Source organism: Pinus tabuliformis, chromosome 6, assembly GCF_031772625.1.
Source record: "Pinus tabuliformis cultivar Carrire ecotype Pingquan chromosome 6, CPIR1, whole genome shotgun sequence".
In the NCBI taxonomy this organism is placed as follows: Eukaryota; Viridiplantae; Streptophyta; class Pinopsida; order Pinales; family Pinaceae; genus Pinus; species Pinus tabuliformis.
This window is the reverse complement of record NC_142292.1, coordinates 2,067,996,057-2,068,014,411: the sequence shown is the minus strand read 5'-3', so window position 1 is coordinate 2,068,014,411 and position 18,355 is coordinate 2,067,996,057. Positions and strand designations below refer to the sequence as shown.

Sequence of the window (18,355 nt, the reverse complement as noted above, 5' to 3'; positions counted from 1 at the left end):
ACTCGAAACTCCAAGCAATTTGATAATCATTCTACCAAACTCTTCCACATAAATCATGTCCGATCCACACCATGACAAAGGGATTTTTAAGGATCATTCTCTTATAATCTCTGCCGTGCTTACATACACACTGTGAAATTCAGTATACGCGATCAGTTAAGAAAGCCTTTCTGTCTAAGTTTTTAAACTCTAGAAATAAAACAAAAGATCAAAAAAATGCACCACTTCACATTATATCCAGTAAACTACAATTGGAGCTGTTTGTGAGTGCTCCAACGGCACCAAAATAACACATTCTCAACTGTTCAAGCTGACTCAGTTGAGGAGAACGCTCCAATCTCCCCCCAAACAAAGCTTAGAAAAGGCGAGCTTTTGTAACCATCCAACACCCTGCCTGATAAACCCTTAGTCTGTATGAAATGCTTAATCCTGTGAACAAATAAGAAATAGTTTAACAATGTTCAAGATCATTAAATGATCTTTTAAAGCCTGTTAGACCACAAAGAACAGAAAAATGAAATATGTTAATGTTGTGATCATGAAGTCGTCAAGTGGGACCAAACCCAAATCCTTGATATTTGTGCTGTGCTTTGCATCTAACAGCATCACTTTAGACTGTACCCAACTGCTTTCAATGTCCTGATATACCCATGAATCCAACCATGTCATTTAAGGTTTCATTTCCAGAGATAATCAACCACAAGATGCTAAGAAAAGCCGTAAATATATGGCATGTTGCCTCGACTGCTGTCAAATGATAATTAACTATTTTCAAGATAGGTTTGCACTGTAGACAGTTTCATGTATGGTCACAAATGGCTGTATAAAACCCTGATAGTCTTTCAAGATTCATCCAGTCAACAATGCCTGCAATCCATCCTTGCAATGTTGTGAATAAGCTAGCATCCACCAGAATTCTGTTAACATACAGCTCCAAGCACTTTTAATTCATTGATTCACCCGTTATATGCTCATATGTATGCCTAGTGGCCATTTTCATCCGCAAACTTCTGCTCTTCAATCTCCGTAATATTCAAATCTGAAGTTTTTTTACTGTTATATTCACTGGAAGCACAATCAGCATCTTGCTGGCTTTCAGCTCCAGTGTCTTCTGAAATGGACATGCTTACAGAAAATCTAAAATGCTTTACCACTTTAAAGCTGCTTGCAAGTTGGGATATGCAAGCTTCTACAGCTGGTGAACCTGGTATGACCTCCTCTGGAAGCTGAGGTAGGCAGTCCGGTATACATTCCTTCTTTTTGGAAGATGGGGAATACAGAGAAAAGCATGCCCGACAAAAAATAAACCTGAACATATAAAATTAGACTTGTTACTAAAAAATAGAAAAGTAAAGCATATTTATGCTAGGATTGCATCCCACAAGAACAGTACGAGTTTAAAACCTGAGAATCAGGCGCTTTAAGAAAGGATCCGAGAGGAGGCGTGCCCACACCACGTCAAGTGAGTTAGAAGTTGCGAGGACCTCTCCCCATTCTGAAAAGAAAGAGGAAAGCAATTTGTCTGCTTGATCATAGACACCCTACAAGATTCCAGAAAATATGTGATTTATTGTATTATCGAAACTCGAGAGTTGCATGGCATCGATCTTTAATGTAGAGAAACTCAACAGATTAACACCAATTTGCAATAGATAGTACCAAAACTCACCATGCCTAGATTGGTTGCTGAGAGACCAACCAGTCTGCAGAAAGCTGGTAAGGGAGATGTAAGGAAAAATGTAAAAAGACTCCCATTACTTTGATATCGAGAACTATCTGTGGTTGTGTTCACACAGGTAGGTTGCGCCATTGGGGAAAGGAATAATGCAGCTGGCTCCCCTCGTTCTGCACCACTGATGACCTGCTAAAGAAAGAATGGAAGAAAGGAATTATATGAATGTCTGTAAACGACCAAAATAGGTAAACAGACTCAAAAGAACCAACAATGATAGCCATATGATAAAGCATTTAATCATTGCCAATGTAAACACTAGTTAAACATAACTATCTTTCTGAGAGAGAGAATAGAACCTTCCGCAACACTGTCACATGGCTAACAGTTGAGTGTGTAAGGGAAAGAAGTTCTAAAAAGCTTAAAAATACTGACTTTTCCATGAAACTACTCCTCATAAAAAGGAAAAAGAATATTTAGAAAAGCATCGAGTTGATGACCTGCCTTGAACATATTACTGTTGGCACTATCAATGATAATAAAGAGAGGCTTTCTTGTAAAGGGAATGATATCACCTGGGTAAACAGTGTTCAGACCTGAAAGCCAAAAATAAAACTAATCAGTTTAACTAATTCTTATACCAATCTAAATGCTCATAAATAAGATTCCACACAGAAGAGAAACAATGTTCTAGTCAAATAGATGACATAAGATCGTAAGAATACAAGGTTTAGCTTTGTGGTCATGTCATCTTACTGACTTAGGCTAGAAGATAGCTTTTCCCAGTTATTATCAGCCTTTAGGGTTTTTGACAAATAAGTCCCCTCTTGATCTCTATATAAGAGGCAGTTATAATGGATGAAGTATTTTCTTTATTATTATATTTTGTTATTGTGTAATCTCTAACATGTGCTCAACGACATAACCCTATCTAGTGTTTTGTTATTAAGATCTAGCTCTTCTAATATGATGTCAAAGCGGCAAGCCCAAGTACTGTTTTTTAGTGAAAGACATTGATTGATTGTTAGGTTGTTTCAAAGACCCACCGTATCTAAGTGACAAACACCATCAATTCACCTTGTCCGCATAGAGCAGACATTGAACCATCATGTCATAGTTTGAGTCACTGTCAAATCAAAAGGGAGTTGCCACTATCAAAGAATCCAAATAATTGAATACCTACAGCTGCCGGAATTAAAGGAACCAAACCGGCATATCATTATAAAAGCAATGACAAGGGAACAGTCGTCATACAATGATCCAACCATCATTCACGATGGGGATAAATCATTGATTCTTGGCCACTGAATAGAATAAAGGAAGCTGGTGTTTGTATTGAAGGAGGAGCTACCAATTCAGTCTTAGTTTTTTGTTGTCTAGTATAGCAATGTCGTTTTCACTCCCAGTCAAACATCTTTGCAAACTCTGAAGACATGATGTTGCTTTATTTGCTGAAGAAAAGAGAAACATTGCAAGCAATAGAAAACATGATCCTCAACCTGAGAAACAGTCTTAGCCACTGTTACAAAATTCTATCTTCCTAGCCCCATAACTAGATTTGAATTGTCAGGGAAACAGGCAATTGATGATCCAAATTTAATTCGTCAAGATGTGGTCAATTGTTTCTAGTTATTGGATCTAAATCTTGTCATTTAGGATTTGGATCCTGGGATAGGATTTGGTTTGAATACTAGGGGATTTGGTTCCCATTGGAGGAACCAATTCTTAAAGATTGGGAATCAATTCCTCCCATGGAAACCAATCCCTATCAGCACCTTCAAACTCAAGTTAAAACAACAAATAAAAATTATGACAAATGGCATGGGGGAGGTCTCTAGAGGGTCCCACATACTGTTGATTTAACATTGTGTGAGAAGCTGGGGGCGTTGAGAAGTGTTTTCAAAGTGAAGGAAGATTTCCACTGTGCACCAATCAAGGGTTTCCATATCCAGGATCAACGATCCACCATCTAGGCAACACTAAGCACTCACTAGCAATGACTGGGTTAAGCCTTAAGGTAAGTTCTGTACCCCCAATCTATAGATTGTAGGCTGTGTTCATTAACTTCGGGATTTCTGTTTCCATCATAGATCCTCTTGTTGATTTGTCGAAAATTTGTTATTTAGATATTACATATATTGGGTGATATCTACAAGAAATGATCATGTCAGAAATACTTCTAACAACTTCTCAAATAGAACGAACCTCTTTTGTTTGGCAACACAAAGGACAATCATTCATAGATGGAACAAATACAACATCCCTCTCCATAGTTTAGCGTGTGCCTTAAATCAGAAGTACTATAATAAGGCATGCTTTGCTAAATTTGGGGGTAAAAAGAGGGAAAGCTAATGAGGTGGCCAATGGGTTTAGAACGGCAACATCAAAGATCTGCTCTAATTCAATGGAACTGGCACAGCTGAAGAACCAATTTACTTCATTCATCACAAGGAGTGGTGCATTTGGAAATGTAAATGCACTAGCCGTTAGGGGAACTATGATGTCTTTCTCCACTTAATCTCTTATTCTCTTGGTTAACCATCTCTTGATAGAAGTGTTGTTTAAGATGAAGCCAACTTGTATTTTTTCAATTTGTTAATGTAACAATATGTTACGTTTCAACTAAGTTACCAGGATACGGCAAGGATAAGTCAAGTACAAAAAAATATAATAATATTTTAAAATTTTAAAAAATTTAATATACAAGTTTAATATTTTAATGTTAATGTATAAATTTAATATATAATTTTAATATTTTAATTATTATAATATTTTAATGTAACAGGTAGAAAATGTGATATTATAATATTTAATAGAAACATCTGTCATCAATCCATCGCTATAGTCTCTAAGTAACATTATAATTTAATTAAAATACTCTTGAGTCTCATTCTAAGTTAACAATATTTACACACTAAGTTATATTTCTATAATTACACATAATAACATTATAATTTAATTACAATACTCGAGTTAATTAGAATTACATAATATGCAAGTCTTTCTGAACACCGTTCTGTAAGACGCTTTGTAAATTACAATACTCTCAAGCAATGAATATAATATCGCCAGATTTTCTTTCCTATGAACGACGATGAGGAAGAAGTTGATGTTTTGTCCATGAACGGTTGCCGCCAAGTTACAAAGCTCACCTGCTCTCAAAGCTCTACAAACTTGTGCCTTCACCGTTGCGGTCAACTTACAAACCGTCGCTGCCTCCTCCACTGCCTCTTCACTGTTGCTTCCTCCTCCGTTGTTGCTTCACTGCTTCGTTGTTGTGGCCAACCAAGACACAAATCAAGACAAGACAAAACCTGAATTGTAAAAACTGGCTTTTAATTTTTTAAATTCGTTGATTTTTGTTAAGGATCCGGCTCTGTCGTCAGGATCCATTACTGGGCATCCGGATACGATTCTGAATTTCATGGATACTCCGCTAAGGCATATTTTTGCCGGTTCTAGCCAGATCTGGATCAGATACACAGATCCGTGGATCCTGGACCCTCAACCAGCGAATCCGGTAACTTAGCGTTTCAAGCACCACTTCTATGATATCCTATCCAAGTTGTCCTGCATTGATACCCTTGTCCAGCCCACAATACTTTACGGCTTTAAGGTTTGGGGACCTTGTTACTATAGGTTGACTGGGCCTCAACCAAGAGAGTGCAAACCCCTTCTCCTTTCTCACATCATCAAATGCAAGCAAATAGTGCCCTAACAAATCATTCTTGTAGAGTTCAGTGCTCAACCCTTCTATTGTAAGACTACATTCCACCTTGTTTCTGTTTTGCATCATATTCAAAGATTTGCTGACTCAATGCAGGGTCGAGACCAATATCTATACTTGGCCTTCAAAGTCCATTAAACTGTTTAGCCTTCCTATTCATACTCAACATGGTATCTCAATGGATCATCTTCCTCCATTTAGATATTCCCTGGACAGCACCTACCCACCTCCTACCTACCAGATAAGAGTTGAACAAGATCATCTGAAATAACACTTCTAAGCTATTTTTGCAGGTCCCTTGGACAAAAAGATGGCCTTCTATGCAGAGCACTACTTGGAGGTAAGGGATGAACTTATTATCTGACTCTCATGCGCTTCTTGGCATTGGTTGCACTATGTTAGTATCCCCCTAGGCTAGTTCTAAGTGGGCTCACACAGAGTTCAAGCTGAAATGGATCACTACTATTCCAACAAACAAGAATTGACAGTAGTTTCATCTTTAGACAAGTCAAGTTAGAGGATCCTTTTACCTTCCACTGCCTCATCTACTATGATATCCAGAGGTAATTTCATCATGTATTCAAGGACACTTGTATGCTCTCTAGTTTGTTCAAGTACCCCAACCAAAGATGCTTCGCCTTATATATGCAGCAGGCCCCCCAACAAAGTGCCCATACTCTTCAACATCCTCCTCAACCAGGTTCCACCCAGAGAGGTCAAGTTAGAGGAGCACTTTATCTTATGTTGCCCCATCTACTATGATATCCAAGTGCAATTTCTTTGTGTACTCATGGAGACTCATACGCTCTCTAGTTTGTTCAAGCACCCCAACCAAAGATGCTTCGCCTTATATATGCAGCAGGCCCCCCAACAAAGTGCCCATACTCTTCAACTTCCTCCTCGACCAAATTCCACACAGAGGATCACTTCCTTCTTTACGATGCTCTTTCGCCAAAGGTACCAAGAGATAGACTGATAGAAACATTGCATTTGGCTCTAGATCAGTGCAAGCTCGAACAACCATCACACTTGTGTAGAGATCTCAAATCTCATACAAGCAAGCAGAACTACAAGAGATTATCTAGGGCTTGGAACAAGTTGCCCCTTCCAAACAGCAACTCAATAGGCAATCCATACTTTCTCCCAGCTCTTCCTTCGAACATCACTATATCTCGAGTTTTCTACATTTGGTCTCAGATGCTAGAAGAGATGGATCTAGGGGATCACGACATACCTACATCATCCTTACATCCCCCCAGTATAAATGTACATGGTTGGAGTCTAGTGTTTTAAAAACCTTGTTTTACAAACCTTGACATAGAATTCATATCATACTTTATCTTGCTTTTATAGGAGCCATTTTGGTGCTCCTGCTTTGTAATAGTATTATTATTGTACTAAAATGCCCCACTAACCTACTTTTGTGGTCATTCGTTTGAGATTTAATGGAATTATCTTATCTTACCTTATCTACTTGGTCCATGAACTGTTTTCAAAGAGTCTTGGATAAATTTTAGAGTCTTGGATAAACAAGCCCTCTCGAACTCTATATAAGAGAGGCATCTTGTTGAAATAGGTAATGCTTGAAGCAATATTGTGTGCTGAACAATGTAAACCTACATCTAAAATTTCATCATTACACCCATCTAGCTCTAGTAATATATATCATTTCTAATTTTTCATAGATGACAAAACAATTTTCAATTTCTGTTGATGATCAATATCCAAGGTCCAAAAGAGCCTGTAACGCACATATACACACAAGTGACCACTGACAATACAAACTAATTTCCTATGCTCTGAAGTTTAGATATCATTGAATGCAAATCATATATGTTAGTAGACTATATGAACTAATATGCAAGGTCTAAAAGAGCCTCTAACGCACATATACACACAAGTGACCACTGACAATACAAACTAATTTCCTATGCTCTGAAGTTTAGACATCATTGAATGCAAATCATATATGTTAGTAGACTATATGAACTAATATGCTGCAAAGTTTATCATTGAATGCAAATCCTATATATTAGACTTTAGTAGATTAAGAATAGTTAAAGATTGATGTGTCTAAAAATGAATAATCCCACTGAAAAGACATGTCCAGTAAAAGGGTAGTAAATAATATATACTTCAATCATTCCATTGTAAAAGCAGGGATCATGAAGCATTTGATCATATATTATATCCTTGTTTTGGACACAAGCGTAAATAATCAAACTAACCATTTCAAGACAGGCCTTTTGACACTATGTAGTTCATAACATGGGAAAATTACTAAATTTATGGAGACAGAACTACAAGCAGGTTAAAGTTTAAACACATGGGAAAATTAAAAATAAAAAAATGATGTTCCCTATGCCATTAAACTGTTTTCACTATCCTTTGTAAATGAACTGAGAATAAATTGATTCAAATATTTAATCCATTTATGCCAGTAGGAATTCGCTTAAGATCTGTTGAAAATAAATCAAACTTCCTGCCAGCTCATCACGTTGTTATTTATCTCTTTCCAAGACTGCACTCTAGCAGCCATTTCCTTCAAACACAGCACAATAGAGAGGTAAATGACCAAATCAATAAACCAAAAGAAACTTTCTATCATCGTTGTTGATAAGATCTACTGCAGTTACAAAACAATACATTCAAGACTTATTAAGGTAGTTAAAGACTACCTAGAATTTCCTGATTGTTCTGATTATTATCTTGACAAAGGAATGCTAACTGGGAGTAACAGAATTTTATTGCTAGTCACAAATCTCAAAGACAGAATTATAGTATTGCCAAGGTGTAGCAGACCAGACAGTCCTGCAAAAGATATTTCTGATTATATCATGTCTAGACGATAGAACACCTTCAGGGAAAGTAAATATTATGTTCAATATGAGAAAACGATGTTAAGAAGTACAATGGAAAGCATATAAAATAGAGTAACATAATGCCCTTGCCCTATATAGACATGAGTCATGACTGTACAAGATTATGAATAAGAAACATAGTACTTTTTTGTATTGATTAACACAGTTAGGGTACATAACACCAACATTCCATGATAACTTTTTAATCCAACGGAGACAAGAGTGGTTCCATGCAGCTAGTGTTTTTAGTATTTACCCTAGCTGCAGTTCCTTGACCTCTGTTCATGGTTCCTCCAGTGAAAGCATCAATGGCTGTGTCAAGCCTGCTCCCAGTGATGGTGCACTGATTGTAACATAGTGAGATGAAGATTTCCATCTGGCATCCTGCAATCCCCACACGTCCAGACTGGCCCCACTACAAAGTTTGGGCAGGGGCAAATGTCTCTGGGCTTGCAAAGATGTCTTATCTCCTGCAGATCCACCCCACATTCCAGAGAGAGCCCTTTTCATCTAGTTGAAATAAGTAAAATCACCAATAATTCCTGTGATAAGCGATACCCTCATGCAGACAGGGTTCTACATGATACGGTCTGGTTTGCCACTTTATTGAATATTTGTGCCAACAGGTAGATCTTCACCAATGGATCTCTCTGTCTGGAAACTACTGCATACAGGAACAGGCATGCTTTCACACATGTGATAGGGACTTATTAATACTTAAGTTTGATGATGTGGAAAGCAATCATTCTTCACTCAGGTCCATGGTTTTGATCATTCTGGCCTTTGCATGAAACTGTGGTTCCCCACTTTTGACCCATAAACAGACTCCATAACCTCTGCAACAATTTAGCTGAGGCTCCCTAACCTTCCTCTCAGCTTTGGGCATAGAATTGCTTGAGGGAAATTGGGAATGGACTGCGTAAATATCGCTTAAGTTGCCCAAAAACAGGAAAAAAGGCATATCACCACCTTTGTACCGATTTGCATTGAAATGGACCTGTCCAAAGGACTGCAGGAAAAGATTTAGCTGGAGTCCATGGACTGTGTGGAAACAGAGGCTAGACTATGAAAAGACAGCTTTCCAGCATAGTGCATGCTTCACAGTACATGTTGGAAATAGTACCAAAAAGAGGTGTTACTAGGCATTTATCCCTTTTAGCCTAGTAAACACATTAATGACCTTTGTCTTCGTGACATTTATGAGTTATATTAATGTCATGGGTGGAAAAGGTACTTAAAAGTATTGTACCATGTATTTTTCTAATACTAAAGTCACTTGTATTTTATAAAATGACTTTATGTGTAAAGTACATAGTGTACTTTTCTAATATTAAAGTGAAGTAAAAAATCACTTTATGAGGAATTTAAAAAAAATATACAACTTGAAAAAGGTACTAGGAGTCATTTAAGTAATGTGGCCAATGTATGAAGGGGGTCATTTCGGAGAATTGATTTGAACAACACATCTTGAGATTTGGAGATTAAATCTCATCCACTAGAGCTTAGGTTTAGGGATTCAATCTTTTCTAAGAAACAATGAGAAAAGGGAGGTTCATTCTTCACTTCACACTTGAGAGAGAGCAGGAGAAGAGGAGAGGAGAACTTCAAGGAGAATTTGCAGCAAGAGAAAGAGGGCTCGAATTTCTAGGAGGCAGAAGCATCTTCAGCGCGATTTTCAATGAGAGTGAGAGGCTCAAAAATCAAGAAAGGCTGCACAAATTTCGAGGGATGGCTGCACAAAAATCGAGGAGCTGTGCACGTTTTTCAAGGAGGGTCTGAGCATGAATTTCAATGAAGGAGCTCAGATATAGCCAGAAATTCGAGGCATGAATTTCGGGACAGTCACCCACAGTCGGCACAAATTTGAAGGAGATCTTCAGCAACTCTCTGGCACGAAAATTGAGGCAGAACAGCCATCCTTCAGCGCTAAAATCGAGGCTGTTATGGCACAGAGTTTGAGGCAGATTTATGGGTACAAAAACCGAGCTGAGCTGTGGGAAAGTGCAGAAAATTTTTGGGCATGTATTTGTGAAAATCTGAAAATTATCAGTGGGCACAAATTTCCAGATTTGCATTTAATGCTTCAGCTGCTAACGGAGATAATTACTGTGATTTATTTATGTACTTGGACTAATTTTCTCCAGCAATAAAATCCACTTTTGAAGACCGGTTTTCCACAAGAGGCTGTGGGGATTTTCCAGGGTCACCTCGACCAAAAACTAGTGTCTCACATGCTTGAATGCTTGCTTAAATTTTGTACTAATTTCAGCTGATAGGAAAAGTGAAAAATAGTAGTACTCTTTAAATGTGTACAATTAATGCATTCTGAAATTTATGTCAGCGTGACAAAACATGTGGGTTGGGCCTAACTTCTAAGCAACACATGCAAACTTGCAAACTGGGCTAAGGGTGCAGATCATAATTTTTCTATAGGACATGCGTCAGTTTGCAGCCCTAAACACAACCCTGGAATCTCTTTGGAACCTAAAAGCCTGATAGGAAGAGGAAAGGGGGCACAAGGGGTTGAAAAATAATCTGTCTTGCAACCTTCATCTTTGCACCATGAACATTATTTAAAACCCCTACGCCAATTGTTGAATGCAGATAGTGGTTATTACATAAGCCCACCTTCCATACTTATGAGAGAATAGGCATTAAGTACAAGTTTGAAAGAGTGCATGAAGCTCCATCACCATAGGAATACAAACTTGAAGCATACTCAAACCATCACTTTTCCTATGCACTTTTCACACAATTCAAATTGTTTACTGGAGAGGATTCATTCTATTCTCAGAGGTTCATTCCTGCAGCTATAGATACAATGGGTGTATACCCATGCTGTTCTATAGATTTTGATTTGCACATGTAAGTGACCAGCTAGAGCTGTGGAAGAGAGTGCTGTGAACATGAAAAATGAGAGAGATGGAAGGCTGCAAAAGATCATCGACTCTGGGTGGATAAGAAACCATTCTCATTCCATTCCCTATAGGTTGCTGCTCATTGAGTGCTCAAGAGCCAGGATTAAACTCTGTAGACTCCTGTGCACGATGAGGACCACTGCAAGGAAGAAAATTCCTGAGAGACTATTGAACAGAGCAGGGAAATATCTTTCTTAAGCTGTGTGGGGCAATGGAAAGGAGTGCATTGGATGGGCTTGCTGGACAGTTACCTGGAATGTTCTGTGGTGAACTGCTTGCTTAACCTGAGAGCAATTGAGTTGGAACAGTGACCTAAATGTCCTAGAGAAGTCCCCTTTGCCCTGGTCACCTCATAGCCCGACTTGGGGGTGGAATCCACACTGAATTGCCTACATTTGGGTTGAAAATCCCTCACCAGCATCCAGTTTCCTTGGACCAGCTTCTTCAACAATGTGTTCTCCCTGTTTGTTGAGTTCGTGTTACAATTCTGCTAAGAAGCCTATCTTTTGCGTATGTATGAATTTTGATAAAGGAATTCATGGCTGCTGCGTACTAGTTGTTGCATGGCTTAACTGTTGACTTGGTGAATGCTTGGAAGGTGATTCTACATGGATCAGGTGCCATGACATGCAGTGCTTATCTCCAATGGCAGTTTATTAATGTATTTCCTAAGTCAAGACTTTAGATGGCAATTTAATTCAATTGTTGCGCACCTTTTATAAAAAGGAAAATAAGTCAACCACAGATTAAGTTGTAGTCGTTGGTCATAATGAGTCAATATCGAATCTCAACTGTTGAGATTAGGGATTTCGCTTGAGATTAGGGTTTGATCTTTTTAATAGGAGATTTGAGCCAAAGGAGATGTAAATTCGATTTGGCGCGAGTTGGGATTCAACGGAGCACAATATTTGGCAACAAGAACGAGAAAAAGGCTAGATTGAGCTAGCTAGAGCGAGATCAGGGCAAGCAAGATCGGCAGAGAGGCCGAGTTTTCTCTTTGGTTGAGAGGCTGAGTTTCTTTGTATACAAAAGTTCCCTACTGGGCCACATGTGGTTCATACAAGAGCCGAGTGAGAGAGAGAGGGCTGAGATCTTTTGTTGGGTATTTGTTGGAGCTAATTCTTGTGTAACTGTTGTAGGAAACTATTTCTCTTGAAGCTTAATCAGAAGCCCAATGTTTGCTGGTTTTTCCCACATTGGGGTTTCCAGGATACGTCTTTGTTATCTTCTGTTGCATGTGATTGCAGATGATTGGTTTCGAGTATTTTTGTTTTTGATGTTTATTTGGTTAAAAACCCAAAATATTTATCGTTATAAATCAGATTAGAAAGCTTTGTTTATTTCAGAGCTGTGATTATTTGTTGATACAATAAAATTGTAACTGGGATTAAAGAAACTAGCATGGTATCAAAGCTCTAAACTCTAAATATGAAGCCAAAAATATTTGACACAGATTTCAGGACAAAAAAATTCAGATAACAGTTTTCAATCTCTTCGAGTGCTTCATTCTAAAATGGCTATCAGTGTTCAATATGAGGACAAGCTTGAGGGTTCTTCAAACTATTTGCAATGGAAAGTTTGAATCTCAGTTGTTCTCAAGGAGAACAAGCTGTGGAATTTTGTTAATACAACAGTGGTTCTGCTAGCAAATGATCCAATTGCTCTTGATCTGCATGAGGTCAAGGAGGCCAAGGCACAGAGGATTATTCTCGATGGGGTCAAAGATCATCTCATACCCCATCTGTCAGAGAAGGATATTGCGAAAAAGATGTGGGATGCGCTCACGAAATTATATCAAAGCGACTATCAAAGTCGAAAGATGATGCTCAAGGACAAGTTGCATGGCACAAGAATGTCCAAGGGCGAGAGCATGACATCTTATTTGTCTAGGCTGACACAACTCATGGATGAATTGGCTGTTGCAGGAGAGAGTCGAGACGACTGTTGAGGAGGAGCTAGTGCGTATAGCCTTGAATGGCTTTTCAAAGCACTAGGAGGTCTTTGTCAAGTGTGTTATGGGCCAGGATCACTTACCCGATTGAGCAAGGCCTTAGGATGATTTCATCCAAGAGGAGATCCAAGAAAGTGGTCGGCAAGAAGGTTAAAGGAAGAGGTTCAAAGAAGACGAGAACCTTGCTCTGGCAAGCAAGTATAAGCAGAAGGCTAAGAGAAGCCAGGCGAGGGGTCCTCTTCCAAGGGTGAGAAGAAGAAGGATCCAAGCAAGGTTAAATGCTTTGTGTGCCATCAGCTAGGTCACTATGTCAATCGATGCCTAAATAAGAAGAAGGGAAAGCAAAAGAAGCAAGTTGATGCTACTGCAAAGGTGGATGAGTTTGCAACACGATTCAAGGATGAGTTTTCGCTCATTGCATGTCTCTCAAGTTCAGTTGCCACTAGCGTGTGGTATATTGATTGTTGACAGTGAAGCATCTTCCTACAAGACAGGAGTCAATGAGTATTTCACCAGTTTGAAGGAGGAATCAGATGTCTACGTAGAGCTTGGAGTCGATGCTAAGTACCATTCAATTGGTATTCACACAGTCAAGTTTCAAAGGGAGTCCGGCAAACCTTTGTTGGTGGAGGATGTGTTGTATGTTCTGAGTATGACAAAGAACATGATTTCAATTGCTACCTTGGAGAACAAGGGTTACATTGTGACCTTTGAGGAGTGTAAAGTGTATATTCGGCCCAAGAACTCCAAGACAGCGAAAGTAATAGTGGTCGGGAAAGGAAACTTGTCTTGATTGCAATTTGACCCAGCGCATGAACTGGTAAGTTGTAGCAAAGGGCTTGCACTGGTAAGTTGTAGCAAAGGGCTAGGAGAATAATGGCATAGGAGGATGGCTCATCTTCATCATGGAGCACTTAATGTGCTCAAAGAGATATTGACGAGGTTGCCAAAACAAAATGTTGAGTAACATGAGTTGTGCAAGGATTGCACACTAGGTAAATATGCCAAGACCAATTTTCTGAGCAGTGACACTAGATAAAGGATTTCGGATCTAGTACACTCAGATGTGTGTGTCAACAATATCCTTGAGTCGATACCAATATTATGTGACCTTCATTGACAACTTCTCCAAGAAGACCAAGATCTATTTCATAAAAAATAAGGACAAGGCCTTTAGCAGATTCAAGGAGCTCAAGGCTCTAGTTGAGAATCGGATAGGGAGGAAGATCAAGATGCTGAGGTCGGATATGGAGGAGAGTACATCTCAAGTGACTTCAAGGACTTTCGTGCTCAATAAGGTATCAAGGAGGAGTTGATTGTTCCGTACAACCCTCAGCATAATGGGATTGAATAGCGGAAAAGAAGGGCTATAGTTGGACCGGCCAAGGCCATGCTCCATTTCCAGGATCTATCTTTGATTCTACAGGCAAAGGCTTGCAACGCTGTTGTATACTTGCATAATAGAAGCTTGCACAAAGTGTTGGGAAAATTGACACTAAAAGAGGTGTCTACAAGGAAGAAAGCAAATTCAGGATACATTCACATCTTTGGTCCTTTGCATACTGCCCTGTTCTCGAGGAGAAAAGGACCAAGTTGGAGGCTACTACAAAGAAGTGTATCCTTGTGGGTATAGCGAGACTTCAAAAGCCTATCGTGTTTACATTGTACAAGGATGTGAAGTTTGAAGAAAAGAGGGCTCTTTCAAAGTCGAACAGCATCAGTTCTTCTACAATTGAGATTCAAAAGGGGCAGACACCAAAGGTTGAGTCAGGGCATATTCCTCTGACTAGTTGGTGAACAAAGCGAACAAGCCAAGCAGAAAGATCAAGATGAGGAACAAGGGATTCCTCACACCTAGCCTTAGACTCTAGGCACAGGGAGGAAGCAGGACAAGTGGGCAAAGCAGACATTAAGAGAGGCCCAAGAGTATGTTGGTGCTCTGAGATATTCACTCATACAGAGAAAGGCTCCTCAATGTTATTCTAGGTATATGGAGTTGATGAGTGAACTAATTGAGGTTGAACCTGCCAACTTTCACGAGGCATCCAAGCATCAAGTGTGGATGGATTCTACGGTGGAAAAATATTCTTCCATCATGAAGAACAGCGTATGGGAGGTTGTGCCATGGCTAGTGGGCAAGTCAGTGAGTGGCTCCAGATGGGTGTACAAGATTAAGCATGTTATGGAAGTCAGCGTGGAGAAATTAAAAGCCCATTTTAAAGCCAAGGAATTTTCGCAGAAGGAAGGGATCGATTATGACAAGATCTTCACTCTGATACCCAAATATTCATCGATCAAGGCTATCATTTCTATAGCAGTGCAGATGGGTTGGAGGATTCACCAATGTGAAGACGACCTTCCTCAACAATATTATTGAGGAAGAAATCTACATAAGAGCAGTCAAAGGATTTTGAGGTGCATGGGAGGGATTCCCATGTGTACAAGTTGAAGAGAGCTTTGTATGAGCTCAAGTAAGCTCCTCGAGCGTGGTATGCGAGAATTGGCAGTTATTTGCAAAGCATGGGTTTCACCAAGAGTGAGGCGGACTCAAACCTATATTACATTTAGGTGCGAGGTGAACCTCTCATATTGGTCGTGTATGTTGATGACCTGTTTCTCACAGGGTCTAAGGAGTTCATAACACATTACAAGCAGGATCTTGTAGAAGAGTTCGAGATGGAGAATTTGGCGATGATGCGCTACTTTCTAGGATTGGAGGTGTGGCAAAGAGAAGAAGACATTTTCCTCGGATAAGGGAAACACACATTTAGGATTTTGAAACGATTCAAGATGGAGGACTACAGACTCATGGCTATGCCAATTGTGACGGACTAGAAGAAAATTGATACTTTCAAATCAGAGGCAATGGACCCTACCTTATATAGACAATTAATTGGCTCTCTCATGTATCTGGTCAACACCAAGCCAGACATTTATTTTGCAGTGAACACACTCAATGAGTTTATGGTAGAGCCTAAGCAAGTGCATTGGGTAGCTATAAAGCAAGTTCTGAGATATCTCTGAAGCACAATTGAGAATGGGCTACACCAATGTGGATTGGGCAATCAATACATCTAACAAGAAAAGCACTTATGGGTGCAGTTTCGGTGTGGGGTCAAGAGCAGTCTCTTGGTACAACAAGAAAGAGATGTCAGTGGTGTTGAGTTCTATAGAGGTCGAGTACATTGCTGCCAATATGGCAACATGCGTATCTATTTGACTTCAGATACTCCTTGTTGGGCTTTTTGGTCAGGAGCTAGATCCCACTGTCATTTGTTGTAATAACCAATGTTGCATTAAGCACTCTGAGAATCCAGTATTCCTTGACAAGTCAAAGCATATTGAGATCAAGTCACTTCATCAAAGATTGCGTACAGAAGGGGACTGTTGGGAAGCAGACATCTTAATAAAAACCTTGATGAAGGGAAAATTTGTATTCTTCATGGATAAGTTGGGTGGTGTCAAGAATACCTTCCTCGCTAAGAGGGAGTGTTGAGATTTATTAAAGTATTTCCTAAGTCAAGACTTTAGACGACAATTTAATTTAGTTGTTGGGTACCTTTTATAAAAGGGAGAATAAGTCAAGAATAAATTAAGTCGTAGCCATCAAGGGTCGGGGCATTGAGGGAGGAGAGGGCTCGGTGGCTAGGGTTCGCTAGCCACTGCAACCCTTTATTTTGTGTTGTCGCTTCCATCTCCCATGTTCACGATGTCGATTCTGGTTTCCTTCGCCATTGCTATCACCGTCTTGTTGGTGCAGCTCTCATTGGCGTGCTTTCATGACTTGTTTTGGGGGGTTTGGGATGATGTTTTGTCATCGCCAATCATTGTTTCGGGCTCACATTCTTGGTTGCTTTTCTCCTGAGGTTTTTTTACGCTGAGCCTTCACCTCTACCACCTTCTACTTGTTGGTGAGGTTCTCGTCTTCTTACGTGGGTCGTCTAGGTGGTTTTCATGGGGTTTTGTCGCAATCTTTGTTGCCTCATCTTTGTCGAGGGTTTCTTTGGTCGGCCTGGTGCTAACATTAATTATTCATTGCCACCAATTTCTTTTGTGTTTCTGTATAGTACTTTAGGGCTTTCTCCTAAAGCCTTTTTTGCAGCTATCTGCCATGTAGTTGTTTGGCAATTATTTTCGAATGATGAGGTCTTCTGCTCGACCTCACCTTGTTTGCCTATTCGAAGTTGGTTGTTTGGGCTTTTCGGATATGGTAGCAAGGTTTTTTCCTTTTTGTGTAGACCCCTGGGGTCAAATGATGTAACGATGTATGATTTTGCGAGAACTAGTTTTTTTGTGGCCACTACATGGATCTAGGTAGATCTTGCTTGAATACACACTTTGTTTGTGTATTTACAAAATGTAATTTTGTTTATTTCTATAAATAAAGTTACGCTTTTTTCCTCAGAAAGAAAAAAATAAAACAAAAAACAAAACAAAAAAACAAATATGTGGTAGTCGTTGATCTTAGTGGGTAATCTCAATTGTTGAGATTAGGGATTTTGCTTGAAATTAGGGTTTGATCCTTTTAATAGGAGGTTCAAGCCAAAGATGTACATTCAATTTGGCATGAGTTGGGATTTAGTGGAGCGCAATATTTGGCAACAAGAGCAAGAAAAAGCTAGAGCAAGCTACCTAGAGTGAGATCAGGGCAAGCAAGATCAATAGAGAGGCCAAATTTTCTCTTTTGCCGAGAGGCAAAGTTTCTTTATATGCATAGGTTTTCTACTGGGTCGCTTGTGTGGTTCATACAAGAGCCAAGTGAGAGAGAGAGGGCTGATATCTTTTGTTGAGTATTTATCGGAGCAAATTCTAGTGTTACTGTAAGAAAATATTTCTCCTAAAGTCGAATAGGAAGCCCAATGTTTGCTAGTTTTCCCCACACTAGGATTTCCAGGGTATATCTATGTTATTTTCTGTTGCATGATTGCAAGAGATTGGATTCGAGTGTTTTTGCTTTTGCTGCTTATTTGGTGAAAACCCCAGAATACTTATCGTTACAAATCAAATTAGAAAGCTTTGTTTATTTCATATTTGTGATTATTTGTCGAGACAATAAATTTGTAACTGGGTTTAAAGAAATTAACATGCCTTGGGGGCATTGTGTGATGCATTTGAAGTTGGATAGCATGGGCAAATCCAGTTCAAAATGTTTGCACATATTGGTTTGCTCATAGACCAAACGACGAATTTGAGGCTAGGTCTTTCAAATGAAACTTTGAAATGTTC

At 39.3% G+C, this 18,355-nt stretch overlaps 1 protein-coding gene across 2 annotated transcripts in view; it reads right to left on the bottom strand.

Moving 5' to 3' along the window:
- Nucleotides 1–208: 208 nt before the first annotated feature.
- The window catches only part of LOC149267516 (uncharacterized), a 47,304-nt gene continuing 29,157 nt past the window's right edge, over nt 209–18,355 (bottom strand). The window contains exons 6-9 of one of the 2 annotated variants that reach the window (XM_089433320.1): nt 2,177–2,268; nt 1,670–1,864; nt 1,405–1,541; nt 209–1,308 (exon numbers count right to left, since the gene is read on the bottom strand). In XM_089433320.1, the coding sequence (XP_089289446.1) occupies nt 984–1,308; nt 1,405–1,541; nt 1,670–1,864; nt 2,177–2,268 (749 nt within the window). In that variant the 3' untranslated portion in view covers nt 209–983. The remainder of the gene's footprint in view (nt 1,309–1,404; nt 1,542–1,669; nt 1,865–2,176; nt 2,269–18,355) is intronic. The other variant, XM_089433321.1, reaches the window with a different exon arrangement.